The sequence below is a fragment of the Vicugna pacos genome, chromosome 16 (assembly GCF_048564905.1).
Source record: "Vicugna pacos chromosome 16, VicPac4, whole genome shotgun sequence".
Lineage (NCBI taxonomy): Eukaryota > Metazoa > Chordata > Mammalia > Artiodactyla > Camelidae > Vicugna > Vicugna pacos.
In genome coordinates this window covers 53,255,523-53,273,058 of record NC_133002.1, presented here as the reverse complement: position 1 = coordinate 53,273,058, position 17,536 = coordinate 53,255,523, and the positions used below count along the sequence as shown (strand labels likewise).

Below are 17,536 nucleotides of genomic sequence, written 5' to 3'. Positions count from 1 at the left end.
TGCTGCCAAACATTCACAGATCCACAACTTTGCTGCAAACACAAAAACCTGGAGGATCGCTGCCTTCAGTGCTTTCCTATCTGATTTCCCAATATGCTGTTTCGTTCTCCAAGGGTTCTGAGCTAGATCGCGTTAAAAAAAAAAGTGTAACCCGTAAAAATGTGTTTACTTTATTGAGTTCTGGGAATTTGCCAACTCTTACTGGAGCGTACTGATGCCATTGCTCACGGTTGGGCTAGGAAGCCTGCCACACTCACGGCCGATGAAGACACACAGCCCCGGGCGACAGAACACAGTAGCTGAAAGCTCAGATGCTAGAACCAGCCTGGCTGGATTCAAGTCCCAGCTGTGCTGTTACTAGCTCCGTAACCCCTAACAGGTGGTGTCACTTTTCTGCACCTCAGTTTCCTCATCTGTGAAAAGGGGCTCATACTAGAACTAACTTTATAGGATTTTAATAAACATATGATTTAATATATTTTAAATTATTATGAAAATATTAAATATGAATAAAGCACCTGGAATCCCACTTGACACATAGTAGCTGTGGTATTTTGTCAAGTCCATGGCCCCCTCAAGTTCGGTGTGTGCTACCAAGAAAGAAACCTAGAGAAACAATGCTGGCATTTAAAATGTGACCGACTAGGATTTATGATGCGTGCTCACTTCAGATACGTTAAAAGATGATGAAATGTACTCATCTTAGAGCCAGTGACATAGTGATAGACTTAGATGCGCACACAATGTCTTTGATACATGTATCGTTTACAGAGACGGAAAACTTCATGAAGCCCACAGGGCCAAGTATTACCTGGTTATTAAATGCATTTCAGAAGGGGAGTGCACAACTTAGACTAAGAGTGAAAAAGAACCAGCACGTAGGTGGGTTTAAGAACTCATTAGAAATCATGACTACATGTCTGTTTTTCTTTACCTAACACACTGTTGAGACAGAAACCTTTAATCTCTCCCAATATTGGAATTAGTTTGTTCTTTATTCTGCTCTCAGTTTTCCTGAACTGTCCAAGGATTATTCCCAATATCTTAAAGAAAAAAAATCTCTCCAAATGACCCTCCAAAATCCCTCATAAAGACTTACCCTCTTTCAAGGATCTTGTGCAATTTTTATACCACAGTCAGAAGCTGGAAGAGAAGCGCGAGAGAGAGAACTCAAGGTTACATAGTTTGCCCTTTCCTTCAATTTCTATATATTGATACCAGGAAAAGATTCTGCAGCACCTAATTATTTTGATAAACTTTAGGGGTTGTTTGTTTGTTTGTTTGTTTGTATTCGTTACTATATTGCCTAGCACTTATCCCTAATGTGAAAGCACAAATCTTTATTTTCTGGAAAAGATTCCTTAATTAATTAGGGTTTAGAATTAAACATTTCCTGTCTTAGTTCAGGCCATTGTTAACAGTTGCCAGCAGACTGGGTAGCTCACAGAAAGCAAGACACTTACTTCTCACAGTGCTGGTGGCTGGGAAGTCTAAGTTCAGGGTGAGGGCGCCAGCACAGGGGGTTCTGGTGAGGGGTCTTTTTAGGGTTGCAGACGGCTGACTTCCTGCATCCTCATGTGGCAGAGAGCAGAGAGCAAAAGCGAGACTTCTTGTGTGACTCTTAGGAAGGCGGGGGTCCCATTCATGAAGGCACCGCTCCTATGGCCTCATCCAATCCTAATTCTCTCCTAAAGGCCCCACCTCCTGATAGCACCACATTGCGGAGCAGAGTCTCCTCAGGTGTGATTTGGGGAGACAAGCATTCCATCCATCCATAACACTTCCCATGATCTAACAAGCATTTAAAAACACATTAAATAAAATATAATACATTTTTCTAGGCATGAAAAAATAAACGTTTAGACTTTTATACTCAAGAAGGTATGGAAGCTAGCACACTGCGTAGTTTATTTTAGACATAAGGGACTGTCTATATCATAGTTTTGTTTCTGATGAATGCATTTGGCCGATCACAAGAGTTTCCTATTTTTTAAAAATATAGTTGTTGTCAATCTCATTACAAATTATATTATTTTGATGCATTTTTATGCCTGCTTTTAGACCTCTACAGGGATCTTGATAGACGTTCAAACCAGGGCATTGAGAATTACAGTGTTTCCATGACAACACTGAATGAAGTGTTCTTAAAATTAGAAGGAAAATCAGGTGTCGATGAACCAGGTAATAAAATATGTTTTAACTTGAACTTTACCTTTCTGTGCTGTTATCCTAAAAGTATTCTTGGAATGATGACATTATGAGCTTTTCGAGGTGCTATAATTCAATATGGTCTTGAGGAAACTTACAGCAGATAGGAAATAGGTTTCTAACTTCTTTCCCTCTTCTCTCAATGCTGGTCCCCCACCTTGAATTCCTTAATTTGTACCAGGGTTTTTACTAAGCATGTGGAATACAGCAGTGTATGAGATGAGGTCCTCATGGAGCAGACAACAAATATGCAATATAATATTCTTTGAGTATAAGTGCAACAGAGAAAAGAAAATTAGAACTGCAGGTTGTATGTCACTGTTGCCGTTGAAGGCTTTGCTGTCAGTCTAATTGCCATTCCTTGGAAAGTATTCTGCCTTTTTTCTCTAATGGCTCTAAGATGTATCCTTGTTCCTGGTTTACTATCAACCTACTATGTTTACCCTTTCCTGTGCCCTTTTCCTTTTTCTTTTCTTTCTTTCTTTTTTTTTTTCATTGATAAAGTGGGGGATCTTTTTGGTCCTTCTTTCCCTCTGTCGTCCACTTTTGAAGTTACACACTTAATATCTTTTTGTAGTGATTATACTCAATTTTTAATAAATATATAAAAATAGAAATAAAAAGAAAGCTATAGAGCTTTCTAAAAGTCTAGAGTTGGTCAGTTTCTCTAGGCTCCTCTTCCAAAAGAGGTAACTTTTGTCTAATTTTCAAACATGGGTGTATTAAAAATTTTGTCTCTACCAATTTCATGTTCTTTGGAGGAGAAGCAAAGTATTGACTTTTCCATCTTGGTCAAAAATACTAAATAGTTTGTCTCTTGCAATAAATAGATTTTTTCGAGGCTAAATATGGGTTTCTGTTCATTAAGTTCCCTAGGATTGAGTCCTTTAAAGCTTTAGACACAGAGCTGTTCTTTCCAGAAAATACAATATTCTCTTTTATCCTTATTTTTTCTTCTTGTATTATAACTTTTTTTTTCTTCTCTGTTCCTTTTTCTTTAGTAGTTGCTTTAGTAAAGCCCTGAATTAGAGTCCTTGATCCTTCCTTAAGGCTCTCTCCTTCCATTCGGTGAAAAGATGCCCATGGGGAAATCTGGATAATGCACATCTAAAATGGTGCTTCACAAGTTCCTGGTTTTGTGTTTTATAGATATTGGAATTTGGGGACAGTTACAAAGTGATAGGACAAAAGACGCAGGAAGCCTTGTTGAGCTGGAACAAGTTTTGTCTTCCTTCAATGAAACAAAGAGTGCAGTCAGCGGCATGGCCCTCTAGAGGCAGCAGCTCTGGGCAATGGCAAAAGTTCGCTTGCTGAAATTAAAGAAAGAAAGAAGAACTCTGTTGACCATGTGAGTACGTGAGTGTTTCAGGTATGTTTGATCAGTGCACTCAAAATAAATTCAAGGAAAAAAAACTGAGATAAAATAGATTTCAGCAACCACATATGATCTTTTTAATACAGAAACCAAATTTTAATTGCTTTGGTGGATATGTTAAATTAAATTAGATACAGTTTGGGATTTTTCTTTTAATTTTGCACAGAATCTGCAGGTTAGAAGCAAAGGGTTGAAGTAGTTTTTCAGAAGCATGGAAATTAGCACCCGGGTCCTATCCCAAAGACTTTCCTTTTTCCCCAGAGTAGCTCTGTGCCAGGCCATGTCGTAGCCAAGAATTCACGTCACTATCTGAAACTTACGATATGGGTCCCACATCCTCTACAGCGTCAGGCTCTTTGTTGAGTAATACCTCCCTCTATAAGCCTTCTCTCTACCCAGGGTATTTATTCATTAAAAAAAAACATGTGAGTACCCCTGCCTGATACTCTGTGTTAAATGTTTGTAACACTTACCAAAATAAACCAGACATGAGATTCGGCTTTGGAGGGTGACTAGAAGTACCCTAAAAAAGTCAATAAATAAAATAAAACAAAATAAAATTAAATTAAAAAAAGAAGTGCAGTAAAAAAGCATAATAAAATTTATACAATATTGTCAACTGTAGCATTCAGTACAAGAGAAATCATGTCCAAAAGGGCATAATAAAAAATAATTTTACAAGAGGGAGGATTTGAATTTGGTGTAGGAAAATGGGGCATTTAAGTAAGGAAAGAAAGGGGGATGGAAAATCCGGCAGAGAGAGCAGTTTTGGGCGTGGAATTACGTGAGGAGACTGAAGAATTGTTATTAATTTGAGTTAATTGCAACATAGGGTGTACAACAGAGTAAAGATAATTTTGATAATGTATTAAGTAGAGCTAAAGAGTTTGGACTTTATAAAAAAGTAAGGAACTAATGAGGTTTTAGTTTTTATTTTGAACAGGCCATTGACATAATTAGAACAGAATGCCAAGAAACTTAATTGGGCCACAGTGCAAAATGGTTTGGAAATAGTAGACATTGGAGACAAGGGAAACAGACATTTAGGACAATGTGAAAGAGGTCAGGATGGGAATAATTAAGGTCCAAGCTTGTAAGGGAGAGAAGTTTTGGAGGCAGGCAATAATGATGATACAAGGAGAAATTTTCAACCATTTGCTAAAGGGATGTAAGGGAGGGAAATGAGTAGGAAATGCTTGAGCTTCAGAGCTCGAGTGAATGAGAAAAAGTAATTTATAGAAATTGGGAACAGGAGAGGCTAAGGTTCAGGCTGTAGTGAGTCTGGGTGTTAGTGATACGCCAGGTTGCAGCGGTCCAGAAAAGGAAGAAATGCAAGACTGAAACAGAACAAAAAAGCAAGCACTGGAGAGAGAGATTTAAGAGTCATTCTCGGCCGACTTCATGAGCTTTAAAGACATGTTCAAAGGTGGGGAGGGAGAAAGGCATTTAGAGAGACAGGGAGACCAAGGTTAGATATATAGGAACCATCTCATTTTAGAAAGAAGAAAAAGGTAGGGGGGATGCATGTTCCTGTGTTTGGTTAGTGTTTATAATTTATTCCTATGATCACATCCATTATCTGCTCAAACTTAAAACCCTAGTCAAGTTGCTATAGGTAAATATTTTCTTCTACATTTTTCTCCATGTAGATTGTTGCTTTTTGGCATTAGCTTTTGCCCTCAGCTTTTGGAACATCTGTTCTATGAGTTATATCAAAAATGTTATTCTTGGGGACTGTCTCCTAACATGTACTTCCTCTCACCGGAGCAACCACCTCAAGCACCTCTGACCCACTTACTGGTCATCAATAAAACAGGTGAACACGGGGATGTGATGCAACGTTTAAACGCTGGTTCATATTGCGAGATTTACCAGACAACAGAAACCACGAGGGAAAAATAAATTCTGTACGTTTTAGAAAGTGTATATGAGGCCAAAAAGGAAATTAATTTCAAAATGAACAATACGAGGTTGGAGAGTTTGTTTTAGAAACACATTTTGCAAGTTTAGTTAAAGACTAAAGCTTATTGCACAAAACGGCAAAAGGGAATTTGGAAAGGCATTTACTGACTCATCTTCGAGATCTTTCTATAACATTTTCTAAGGACTGCACAGTCTTGAGCCCTGGGGAAAAAAAAACCTGTTCCAAATTTCTAAGACAATAGAAGATTACTATGGTCAAGGATTAAAATGTTAATTTTAAATAGTGTTTTTACAGGAACAGAAGTGAAAAGTCAATGCGATAGCTCTAGGCAAAGTAAGTTTGTCATATCCTTGATATCAGAATGGATTTAAGTCCCATAACATCAATTCCACCTTTTAAAGGAAATCCTTAGAGAGTCCTTATTATGGTGTGCTTTGAGTGACATGTTTAGTGGTTCTAAAAAAAGTGTAGTGGTTCTAAAAAAAAATTATTTGACCATTGTTTTACTTCATTTATGCTTCTTTTGATCTTTACCTTCCTGGTAGGATCAAGCATCGATGACTTCATACATTCCCTGAGGCAACAGAACATAGCTTTGGAAGTGGACGCCTTTGGAACTAGAAGTGGCCCAGACGAGCCATCATACGATGGTGCTATCACTGTGACAGGGTACGTCAGGCTCTGATTGCTGCATCTCACAAAGATGGAGTACAAACGTGCAACGTGAATAACACACATCAACTGACATGAAAGGCCAATTGGGCACGAGCAATTGGGATACTTCTTATTTTTAGTGGAGATGCTGGGCTACGATTCTTTGCCTGCAGCCTCCAGTGTATGATGAAATGCTGTGTGATTTTTATTCCTCATTAAGTTGTATACACTGCTATAATTAACAATGAATTTAAATCTCATTTAAATACAATTACTGGAATGGCCCAATAATTAATTTAAATCTTATTCTCAATTGGATTTCAACTCATGACATTTTGATGAATCTTCCAAACAGAAATCTGACTAATACCCAAACTTCAGCTCCAGTTACCAAAAAAAAAAAAAAAATTGCTCTTAATTTTTTTACAGTAGATTTTCGCATTGTTTTTATGGGCAAAAAAAGCTCAATTCTTACCAGCTAGCCTTTACCCAAATAGGTCAAATCTTCAGATAAATATTTATGCCCAAGTGTCTGATTATTTTTAAATGCCTTAGTTTCCCACGACTAGAAGTGCGATTCAAAAATCAACATCACTGGATCACTGGGAGCTTGTTAGAAATGCAGACTCTCAGGCCCCGCGCCAGGCTACTAAATTAGAATCTGCACTTCGGTAAGATTAGCATGCTCATTAAAGTTTGAGAAGGACTGCCTTGTTGGGCAGTATTTCACATACAGATTTAAGTTTCCAGCTTCCCTACAGAGAAGGTTACTGAATTTATCATAGTGATCTTTTCATAATGTATGCAAATGTCGGATCGTTGTGCAGTACACCTGAAACTAACATAAAATTGTACGTACATCAACATTTTTATTTCAATAAAAAAATTTTAATGAATAAATTTCTGACTTCTCTTGAAAAATCCCTCCATATGCCAATTCTGACTGTCTTCAGTTTGAACTCAGAAACAGTTGCTTCAGATTCAGGATTTACTTTTCAATTTGCTACAGCTCCATCCTGCTCCATTTATTTATACTACCTGCCTGGACCCTGTGGGAGTTGGGTAGAGATCCCTATAGCCGACAAATGGAAAAAGACGAGAAGAGAGTGTTCCATGTATAAATCACAGCCGTTAAGTGTCACAAAGTTGGACTGTTTGCAGCTTGTCAGAGTTAATTCTCAGGAATAATTTCCATGCCAAAAATAAAGTCAGATGTTACCTTTGATCCAGCTAGTCCTTGATACGTTTTAATCAGGTTAGTTTCCAGGATACTGAGAAAAATAATTCTAAAAGAATAGCATTCTTAATGTCAATAAACATTAAAATAATTTGGTTAGAAACAATTCACCTGATTGATTTATTTATTGGGGAGAGATAATTTAGATTGATTGATTGTTTGACTTAATAGAGGTACTGGGGATTGAACCCAGCACCTCGTACATGCTAAGCATGTGCTCTATCACTGAGCTATATCCTCCCCTCCACTTGATTTATCTATGATATTTCATGCAATATAGATAATAATTTACTTACGTTTTATTTGGAGGAGAAATAATCATGTGTATATATATATATAGAGAGAGAGAGAGAGACATTTTTTTACCATGTGCTTTTCCCCCTGTTTTACTGAGATATAATTGACATACTGCACTGTATAAGTTTAAGGTGTACAGTAAAATGATTTGACTTTCATATATCAGAAAGTGATTTTAAAATCTCATTTGAAAAGAGATTTTACATGCAACACTACTATTGCAAGCTCAGTATTTGTGAAAGCATATACTTTATTACAACAGCTGCCTGGCTTCTGCTTCCCAAGTATCTGCACATTCTTTATTTGTAAAATGAACGTGTCACAGTTTGAAATAAAGCTTACTGCCATCTTAGAGTGAGGTTGCATTTATGGAGTTTTACAGTTTTGCTGCTATAAATCCTGTAAGGGGCTTTGTTTTGTGAGAGCTTAGGCATAAATAGCCACGCAGCTAACACCGTGGTTGGGAGAGACTCAAACACTAGATGTCGCCGTATATTGGGAATTAATCAAATAATACAATGGATGGTGATACTAATCACATTCAATGCGTTAGCCTTACTGTGTTGTCAGTTTGAATGAGCTTTTATTAGGTTTTGTGTTTGCTGCCTAAGAACTTAGAATACATGTTTGTTATATTTTAGGATCGCAGATTTTCCATAGCGTGTAACACCAAAAGGCTGAACTGCTTTCTTGTCCTCTTGGACATTATTAGCAACGGGCTACTTGGAATTTTTAATTCTTCAGAACACATTGAGACTGACAGAAGCACATATTTTGAAGTAAGTATAAGATGATCTCACTTATCCTGAGCCACAAGAAGTTTTCAAGAAAATACCTGAAATGCTGAAATAGCATGTTAGTTTTTATGAACTTATTCTTGAATAAGTCTTATGTACATATAAGTTACTACATATATGTTAATATATGTACACATATAGGTATACACACATATACAGTGTTTAGCAGTGATTACATAACATTTTAACCTTGCCTAGATGACCTAGGGCCTATGGAACATCAGGAAATACAGTTAACTGGGGAAAAGAAATGAGGGCTTTTGGTCTTAGATCTGTTACCATCTGTGGCCCTTGGTAGTAGGACCTAGTTCAAACAGCCAGCATCTTAAATGTCAGACCATGTGGTCTTCTAACAACTCGACTTTTGTAGGCCTTGGTTCACCAATCCACAAGAAAATACAGATGGAAACGTTCTCACAAAGATTTCTTAAAAAGGACATGAGGCATTGTGAGCGTCAGGGGTAGCTGCCGAGTTACCATGAGGACAAGGGACGAGCACAGAGAGACACCTGGGCGCTCAGTAAACCGCTCTTACCGTCATCATTGAGGTTAATACTGCTTCCTCTTGGGAATTCGGCAAGTTTCCATGAAAGAATGTTCAGCTTTGACTAGGTCAGGGGACTGGCTGGATTAGAACTAGAAGACGTTCTTGTTTAAAATATAATTTGCAGCCTGGCTCAGAGCCTCTGAGTCAGAGTCTCCACAGTGGGGAGGAAGGTGTGCAAATCTACATCTTCAAGTCATCCTTTTCCTCTCGCTGTGTTGAATCTCCCTTTGCCTTCTTTAAATGACACCTTGGGCATACCCAATAGCTTCCTGATCATTTTTTTGTTATTAAGAGTTATTCCAGTGCCATCCGAAACTTCAGTTTCCTGTCCAACTCAAACACCGCTGGGTCAACTGTGGCCTAAGGGATGTGGACCAGGGTGGGTGGGTGGGTGGTGGTGTGATTTTCTTTAATGGTGAGATAACAGGTCACAAATCAAATCAAGGCTTCTAGCAACCCCCAAGAGGCCCTCCTTAAGCTGTACAGGGTTTTGAATTCTTTTTACTTCAGTGCTTTTATGTGGAACGTGCGCTGACCGTTCTTCTCCAAGCCCCATCACTTTTACTTCCGAACATCCACCTACTCGTTAATTTATGTCTGCCAGGACTTTGAAGGCATTTGAATTTGCTCCTAATGCATTATGTTGAGCTAGAGGAGTGAATCTTCATAAACGTGGAGCTGATCTGATTTGGCATCGGTTTCTGAGGGTAGCAGAATTAGCTCCTCCATCGGCAGTCCTCAAACTCTATTGTCTATGAAAACATCAGCCGAAACGTTGTCCTCACACAGCTGGAGCGCAGGAGTTTCACGCTTACTTCACAGGTTATTAGCCGTGGGACCTTAGCCAAGTCATACGACTTGGTGGAGTCTGCTTCTTCATGCATAAGTCAGGGTACGTGTCCAAGTGTCCAAGCTGCCGTAGCGCATGTTTGAAAACGAACGTGGGGAAGAAGTTGCAAATAAGCCCTTAAGAAGTGCTTTGGGTGGTTTGACAGATTCACTCTTTTGAACGATTTAGTTTAGAAAATACAAATGAAGCCTGGGCCCAGTTGCCATCAGCTCACAAGTTCTGCCTGATTTCAGGAGCACACGTCCTACATATGAGTCCGGTTACCCGAGCAGCGCCGCCTTCTGGATCCCGCTGACAGCCTGTTTCACCCCTTACATTGCCATGAGCCGTGTCGGCGACTATAAAGTAAGAAGAGTTAACAGCAAAGTCCTGATGTGTTCTTAATACCCAGAGAACCTTTCCCTGTCTTATACACGTACATTTACATGTAGGAGCTGCACCTCATTTATGTGCTTGAAACAACGAATAGCCAACCATTTTAATAAAAGGCTGGCAAATACTCAGAAAATGCTATTTTTCTTAATCAAATGAGAGACCTCAGGAAGGGTGGCTTAGGAAGTGTTATCACCTAACAGGGAACGGCAGCTTCTATCTGGCATTTCACTTGGCGTTTAATTTGCAGCCACTTACCCACCAGCGTGGTCACATCCGCTCGGGGATGGTTTCCACTTTCCAGGTGGTGGTACAGTTACCCAGTTAGACAGTTCACCATAGTACTTTGGCTTATTGTTCAAAAAGACTGTCCCTTTAAAGCTTCATTTTTGTAAGGACTTTATAAAAATTTGAGAAGCCCATCGTGGTCTTTCTGCCTCTCCATGGTATTCTGTGCCACTGAAAGGCCCTTTGTGTGTCCCCATGTCCTTAGCACCATCGCTGGTGCTCTCTTTGTGCTGTTAAGCCTTGTGAACGTTCAGGGGATGGTGGTGGACTTGAATTAATTTTAATTTATTCTGCTCTTAAACTCTCCTTATCTTTAGCAATTTCTCCCATGAGAAAACAAAATAAAATGCCAAGTATAAGCGCACTACTTATGTTCAGCATAAAACTTAAGAATCTTACAGGAAATTGTAAACCTACTGAAACTTTGTGCAACTTGCAAGTCTTCACAGTGTCAGAGGGAGCAATAGCTTTGAAAAGAAAAGAACAAATATCTTCTCACTGAGGCAATGCCCAGTCTGCTGGAATGCTATGTTGGTAAATTTTCCCTTTAAGACAATGAAGTAATCATAGAGTTTGCAGCATTATTAATGCTCCCGAAATAGGAATGTGGCAAGTGACAGTGTCATTTGCTCACTCAGCATAACACGTAAAAGACGTAGGGAAAATTAATGATTTTGTGACTGCATATTTGCAATTTCTCAAGCCTCAATAGTTTGGGACCTTTTAATAATTCTTCTACTTCTTTATCAGAAAAAAGCTCACTCCTGGCTACGGATTTCAGGCCTCTGCCCTTCCGCGTACTGGTTTGGGCAGGCACTGGTGGATGTCCCGCTGTTCTTCTTGATCCTCCTCCTGATGCAGATCGTGGATTACAATTTTAGCCCAGAGGAGGTTCTGTTTGTAATTCAAAGCCTGTTGAACGTTCAGGTAAGTGGCCAAAGTTATCAAACGGTTTCCTTAGACCACTTCTCATGAATGCAATAACGTTATTCATCTTAAGCCAAAGAACTTCACGGTTACCTTTGTTATAGCATCATTTTGAAAAGTTGAGGTTTAAGAATGAATATATATCTAGAGAGCATTTACCTTGCACAACTTTAATGTTTCTATTTTCAGAGCCTGTATAGTATTGGATACGTCTCATCTCTTATTTTCTTGACATATGTGATTTCATTCGTTTTTCGCAGTGGGAGAACAAACAGTGGCATTTGGTCCTTCTTCTTCTTAATTGTAAGTATACGTACAGTGCATATTAAACTATTTTCAATGATTCTAAGAACACATATTTTAATCTTTGTACTCAGTGCAGTGGTAAATTAATATTGCTCTTAGACTGTTAGACTTTAGAGAAGCTACGTTGTGTTTTTGTTTCAGATCACCATCTTCCCCATGGTTGCTACCGAACTAAATGAATATGGATTTCTAGGGCTGCTTCTCTGTACCATGTTAATACCACCCTTCACATTGATTGGTTCCCTGTTTACTTTTTCTGAGGTAAGTCATTTCACTCCCGTCCTTGGGTCATGAAATGTGTTGCCTTTGCAGAAAGCCATGGGATGTGTTAAATGTATGTAGAGTCCTTGGCCGTACAGTGTCTACAGTGTGCCTTCAGAAAGCCGGTTCACTCACCACAGGCCAGGGTCGCGTTCTGAACCCACAGGAAGCCCTGCCGGGGTCCATGAAGGTCAAAGGCAACTCCACCGTGGCGGAATCTTACACTTCTCATAATAACCTTCACTCCTGGGAATAAATGACCCTATTGGGAGGCTGAAGAGATGCCCTTTTTCTGTTAATTTTGGACAGTGGAGAAGTGGTGGGTTGGTGGCTTGGAAGTTCGCCAACTCCAAATTATAGAGTAAGGAACCTGAAAGAATAAGATGTAGGGGCAGAGAGAGCATAGATCAGGGAGCCTGATGTTGATCTTGGATATGATACGGTTCTTTGAAGTGGGTGACTGCAGCACTTAGAAGAACAAGACCATCTGAAATAAAGTCAGGATCCTGGCAAATCATCTGGTATGGAAAAAAAAATCATCATTTTTAGACAGTGGACAGCTGTGATGGCTAAAAATTTATGACACTGACTTAAAGTTGCTCAGGAAAAGTGTCTCGGGAAATATAGCTCAAGAAACAAAATTGGCCCTTTACCCCTTATTCACTAAAGGGTTGGGGGATGTTTCAAACCCTATCTAAGGAAAACCATGCCCTTAACCAACACACAGAGGCTTTAAAGTCTGGACCACTATCTTAATACCGATCACCTGACACAGAGCGCAAAGCCCAGACCCTCAACGGCATGAGCAACACGTAAGTGTGTGCACGTGGAGCTCCAAGGGAAGGGCTTCATCTTCGGGGTGAGGGACTGTCATGATTATTCTCAAGGCACGGAACAGTGTAATGGTTCTAGGGCTCTTGGGGAGGAAAAGAGGGAGGGAGCACAGATGTGGAGAGAGAGGCAGGTCACTGGGGGAGAGAGTTTGTCTTAAGACAATTCTTGCCCGTGGCTTCAATGGGTCCCGCCAGCAGCACCCAGGATCATGCTAGCAGGCAAATCCCGCCAAGTCCCAGTGCTTCAGCTAAACGCAGCTGAGCCCACAGCCAGACACAGGTGAAGAGGTCACTGAGTGACCTTGGAAGCAAGGAAGACACACAGCAAAGTCAGACATGGACTTTCCCCTGATGCAGAAGGGAGAACCACATAGAGTGCTGGCTGGCAAGGTCATTTAATGGACATTAATTTATCTAAGAGGAGATTCAGAAACAGATAAAGGTTCATCTAAACACACTCTTTCCCTCATTTTACAGATTTCTCCTGACTCTGTGGATTATTTGGGAGCTTCAGAACAGCAGATTGTATTTCTGGCATTGCTAATAGTAAGAAGACATTTCCATTTAAATGTTCTTGCATGAGGGGGCACATTTGTATGCTCTGCATTAAATTTAAATTTTTAATTAGGCGCTTAAAAATTCTTCACTTTAGGCTCCGGAAGCAACACTACACACACACACACACACACACATACACATACACACACACACACACACACACACACACATAAGCTTTAAAATCTGGACCACTGTCTTAATACTGATCAACTGATACTGAATAAACTGATACTGAAAAGCTCAAACTCTGCATGGTATCAACTTTTTACTACTGTTGCTGTCATGGTTTCTCTTAAGAGCAGTGATGCTACGAGGAGAGTTTCCTAGAATATTAAATACATTGTCTTTCAATCTTGTAAAAACATTATCAAATCCTTAAAAACTTCGTATATGATCAAACTCCTTAAATCACTTCCAATATGGAAATTGTTGTTTTTATGGTGATGCTAATTTTGACTGTCCTTTTTTCCCCCTAGCCTTACCTTCACTTTTTCATTTTCCTCTTTGTTCTACGATGTCTGGAAATGAACTTTAGGAAGAAATTAATGAGAAAGGATCCTGTGTTCAGGTTAAGAAAATTCCAATAGAATTTCATGTTTTATTTGAGTAGTCATTGTTTAAAGACATTTTAATAGCCCTAATAAATTGAGTAAAAAGCACTGTGTAGGGTTGTTTTTAAGGGACTGTGTAGTGTACAAAATTATAATTGATAGTACTTTAATGAGCTTACAGTCTAGTGAAGAAGCCACATTAGCACATATAAGACCCCGAAAAATTAAGGCAGACGGTAATTTCACTGACATACTAGAAGAGAGTGATAGACAAGAGGTAGAATCTTTATAACAGTCGGTAGGTAGAGGTAAGCACTTGGAAAGGTATAGCCAATCCAGGGAGGAGGAGTCGTCTGGGCAGAAGAACATGCTGAAATAAATGCCTTCTTGTAGATGTGAGAAGGCAGCTGGGAGGAACCTGGAGGCTTGTGTTGAAGGATGATGGACAATGAAATTGCAAGCTAGATATTGGAAGGTCTTGGAATAGGGAAGTTTTTCCCATTATGCAAGTTACCTCATGGGAAACAGAGACAAGCATGATTTGAAAACCTTGCCTAACTCACAGAATGTGAATCAGGCTCAAGCCCAGAGTGGGCAGGTAGAGCAGGAGAGTGACAGGACGACTGCCCTGTTTCAGGGAATCTGCTGGCAGCAGTCATTTGGGCTGGCGTGAGGGAGATGGGCAGGAATCAGAGGTAATCAGTGGTGAGGATGGTGAAGGAAAGAGATCAACTGCAATCAGGAAAGAGGGATTCTGACCCATATTCCCAAGAAATGACTGTGTCCATTTACTAGGGATTACATGTCCTGGCTTTTCTAGGACACATCTCTGATTCTGAATGTTTGGATCCATTGTTGTCACAAAGCCTTCAGAATTCCAAAATATCTGTGTCAAAACTACACCTCCTAGGTTCCTTTTACATGCAACTCTGCTCCAAAATCCTTTGCCAGAGAGTATGTACTGTTTTATTACTTTAAAAAGAAGTCACAGCCGATAGGGAGAATTAAGCTTAGGCAAAAAGCCAGGATCCTGTAAAAGCAGCATCATTTGAATCATTGGTGGAAACGAGGCTGTTAGAAAGGCAAGTGGTCATTCATGGACATATACACACTCATTGTCACATTTTTTGAATGACTGAAAAATTGTGCTGAACACTGGAATTTGACATAGCATTGTAAAATGATTATAAATCAATAAAAAAAAAAGAAAGGCAAGTGGTGCAGAGTGGAAAAACGGGGAGTATGCTGTGCTCACAGTTACTCAGTCTGCTCAAGTAATTGATGGCAGTTTATTGAAAATTCTTTATTTTGCTACAAGCTTTTCAACTGGAAACCTGTCGGTCTCACGCTGTTTTGATTTTAGAATTTCACCGAGAAGCAGCAGTGTTCTTCCAAACCCAGAAAAACCTGAAGGAGAGGATGACGGTGTTCAGATGGAAAGAATGAGAACAGCAAATGCTGTGACTGCCCCAGACTCGGACGAGGTAGAACTGCTAACAACGTGCATCACGTAATTTTATGTCAGAGGAAGAAGTGGGCTACTTTGCAGCCTTACTTTTTCAAAAGCACTCAAGTGCTTCAAGGTTCTTTCGTTCTTACCCATTTAGCTCATTATTTGACCTCTGTGAATATGCAGTGCCCACAGAGATAAGAGAACTAAGGAAACACACACACTAACTTGTTCATTTATTTTTCAGTCATAGTTTTTGGCAAGTAAATATAATCATTACAAAACCTAAGTAAGACTTTGTGAGTTTTATAAACTGATTAAGCTTATGGCAAGCAGTTCACATCCGAGGGGGGTGTGTGTGTCTTAACAGTCCTGGTGGTCACGTAGATGCCTCTATTCCACTTTTCTGGGGAAGAGCAAGCTCCAACGACACGACATAGTTCAGATGCCCTTTCCCTGCAGGAATATAGACTGGGAGAGTTCGCTTGGAAATGGCAGTTCCTGGGGGAAGGACTGGTCGGCTTCGTGGCAATGAACAGGGGATGATGTGGTCATAGGGAGTATGGAGCACTTGCTCGTTGCAAGGTGAGAATGAAGCCCCCCTGGTCCTGACTTCTGTCTTTACAGAACCCAGTCATCATTGCCAGCTGTCTGCGGAAGGAATACACAGGCAGAAGGAAAACCTGCTTTGCCAAGAGGAAGAAAAAAGTAGCCACGAGAAACGTCTCTTTCTGTGTAAAGGAAGGTTGGAAATGGTAGTTCTGTTAGCACAGCTGTCTTTTTTTTTTTCCTTTTTAATTGAAGGGTAGTTGATTTGCAATGTTGTGTTAATTTCTGATGTACAGCCTAGTGATTTAGTTATACATGTGTATATATTCCTTTTCATATTCTTTTTCATTATAGGCATTACAAGGTATTGAATATAGTTCCCTGTGCTGTAATGTAGGACCTTGTTGTTTATCTATTTTATATGTAATAGTTAGTGCCTACGAATCTCAAACTCCCAATTTACCCCTCCCCACAATGTTTCCCCCTGGTAACTGTAAGTTTGTTTTCAATGTCTGTAACACAGCAAACTTGAACTCTGAGGATGAGATCCTTTGAGGGGATTAAGACTACTGAAAACCATGAGTGGAGGCCAACTCATCAACAGGCTGAGGCTGGTCCATCCTGTTTAAAAGACTCAGTTACAATAGTAATGTTTTTTCTCTGCACAGGGAGACAGTTATGTCTGTTCTGTTCAAACAAACAAAAACCAGAAAAGGATAAGAATAAGAATGACCCAAACAGAGGCAGTCTTTCTGTTAAAAAGGATGGATTTTTAAGTAATATAACTAATTTCCCAGCAGGGGATATTACCTACAAGTGAATTCAGTGGGATTCTTCATTCTATCCAATAGCATGTTTTGGGGAGGGATGGTTAAGTGCCACAAAACAGAATTTGTTTCAAATTCCAGCTCAACCTCTTATGGGCTGCATGACCTTGGGCAAGTCATTTATCGTCTTTTATGCCTCAGTTTCCTTGCCTGCAAAATGAAGCTAGGGGTGTGTGTGTGTGTGTGTGTGTGTGTGTGTGTGTGTGTGTGTGTGTGAAGAATAAGTGAAATGATGTACACAGTGCATTTGACAACAATCTTGACACATGGGGAGCCTTCAGATACCATTTGTTTTGTTTTATTGTAATTATTTGCAGTTAAATTCTGAGCACACCTGTTTCTTTCAGGTGAAGTTATAGGGCTCTTAGGACACAATGGAGCAGGTAAAAGTACAGCTATCAAGATGATAACCGGAGACACAAAACCAACCGCGGGGCAGGTCAGTAAAACACAGAACCGTGGTCACTAATGCTGCCTCGAGCAAGCATTTTACAGTGAATACTGATGACAGTCTTAATACACAGATGATCCTTTTTTATTAACCAATGTGATTTATGCATTGAATGAAGAGGATTAATTAAAAATTTCTCTCCTTGAGTCCAAAAATAGTTAGGTGATAAAAAGGGTTACATGTTATCTATACTCTGCCTTTTACTGAATGATAAATAGAGACATTAACGGGAAATATTTTGGTAAGTAAAGCTAAACATTAGTTTTATTTTCAG

The 17,536-nt window shown here is 39.6% G+C and overlaps 1 protein-coding gene across 1 annotated transcript in view; it reads left to right on the top strand.

The window, feature by feature from the left end:
• LOC102544098 (ATP-binding cassette sub-family A member 9) overlaps window positions 1-17,536 on the top strand; it is a 50,893-nt gene that overhangs the window by 22,715 nt on the left and 10,642 nt on the right. The window contains 16 exon segments of the mRNA XM_072939480.1: window positions 2,062-2,181; window positions 3,358-3,556; window positions 5,233-5,399; window positions 6,053-6,176; window positions 7,711-7,720; window positions 8,337-8,474; window positions 10,123-10,137; window positions 10,139-10,234; window positions 11,300-11,476; window positions 11,666-11,779; window positions 11,924-12,043; window positions 13,354-13,422; window positions 13,911-14,002; window positions 15,349-15,469; window positions 16,063-16,180; window positions 17,159-17,250. Of these exon segments, the coding sequence (XP_072795581.1) occupies window positions 2,062-2,181; window positions 3,358-3,556; window positions 5,233-5,399; window positions 6,053-6,176; window positions 7,711-7,720; window positions 8,337-8,474; window positions 10,123-10,137; window positions 10,139-10,234; window positions 11,300-11,476; window positions 11,666-11,779; window positions 11,924-12,043; window positions 13,354-13,422; window positions 13,911-14,002; window positions 15,349-15,469; window positions 16,063-16,180; window positions 17,159-17,250 (1,772 nt within the window).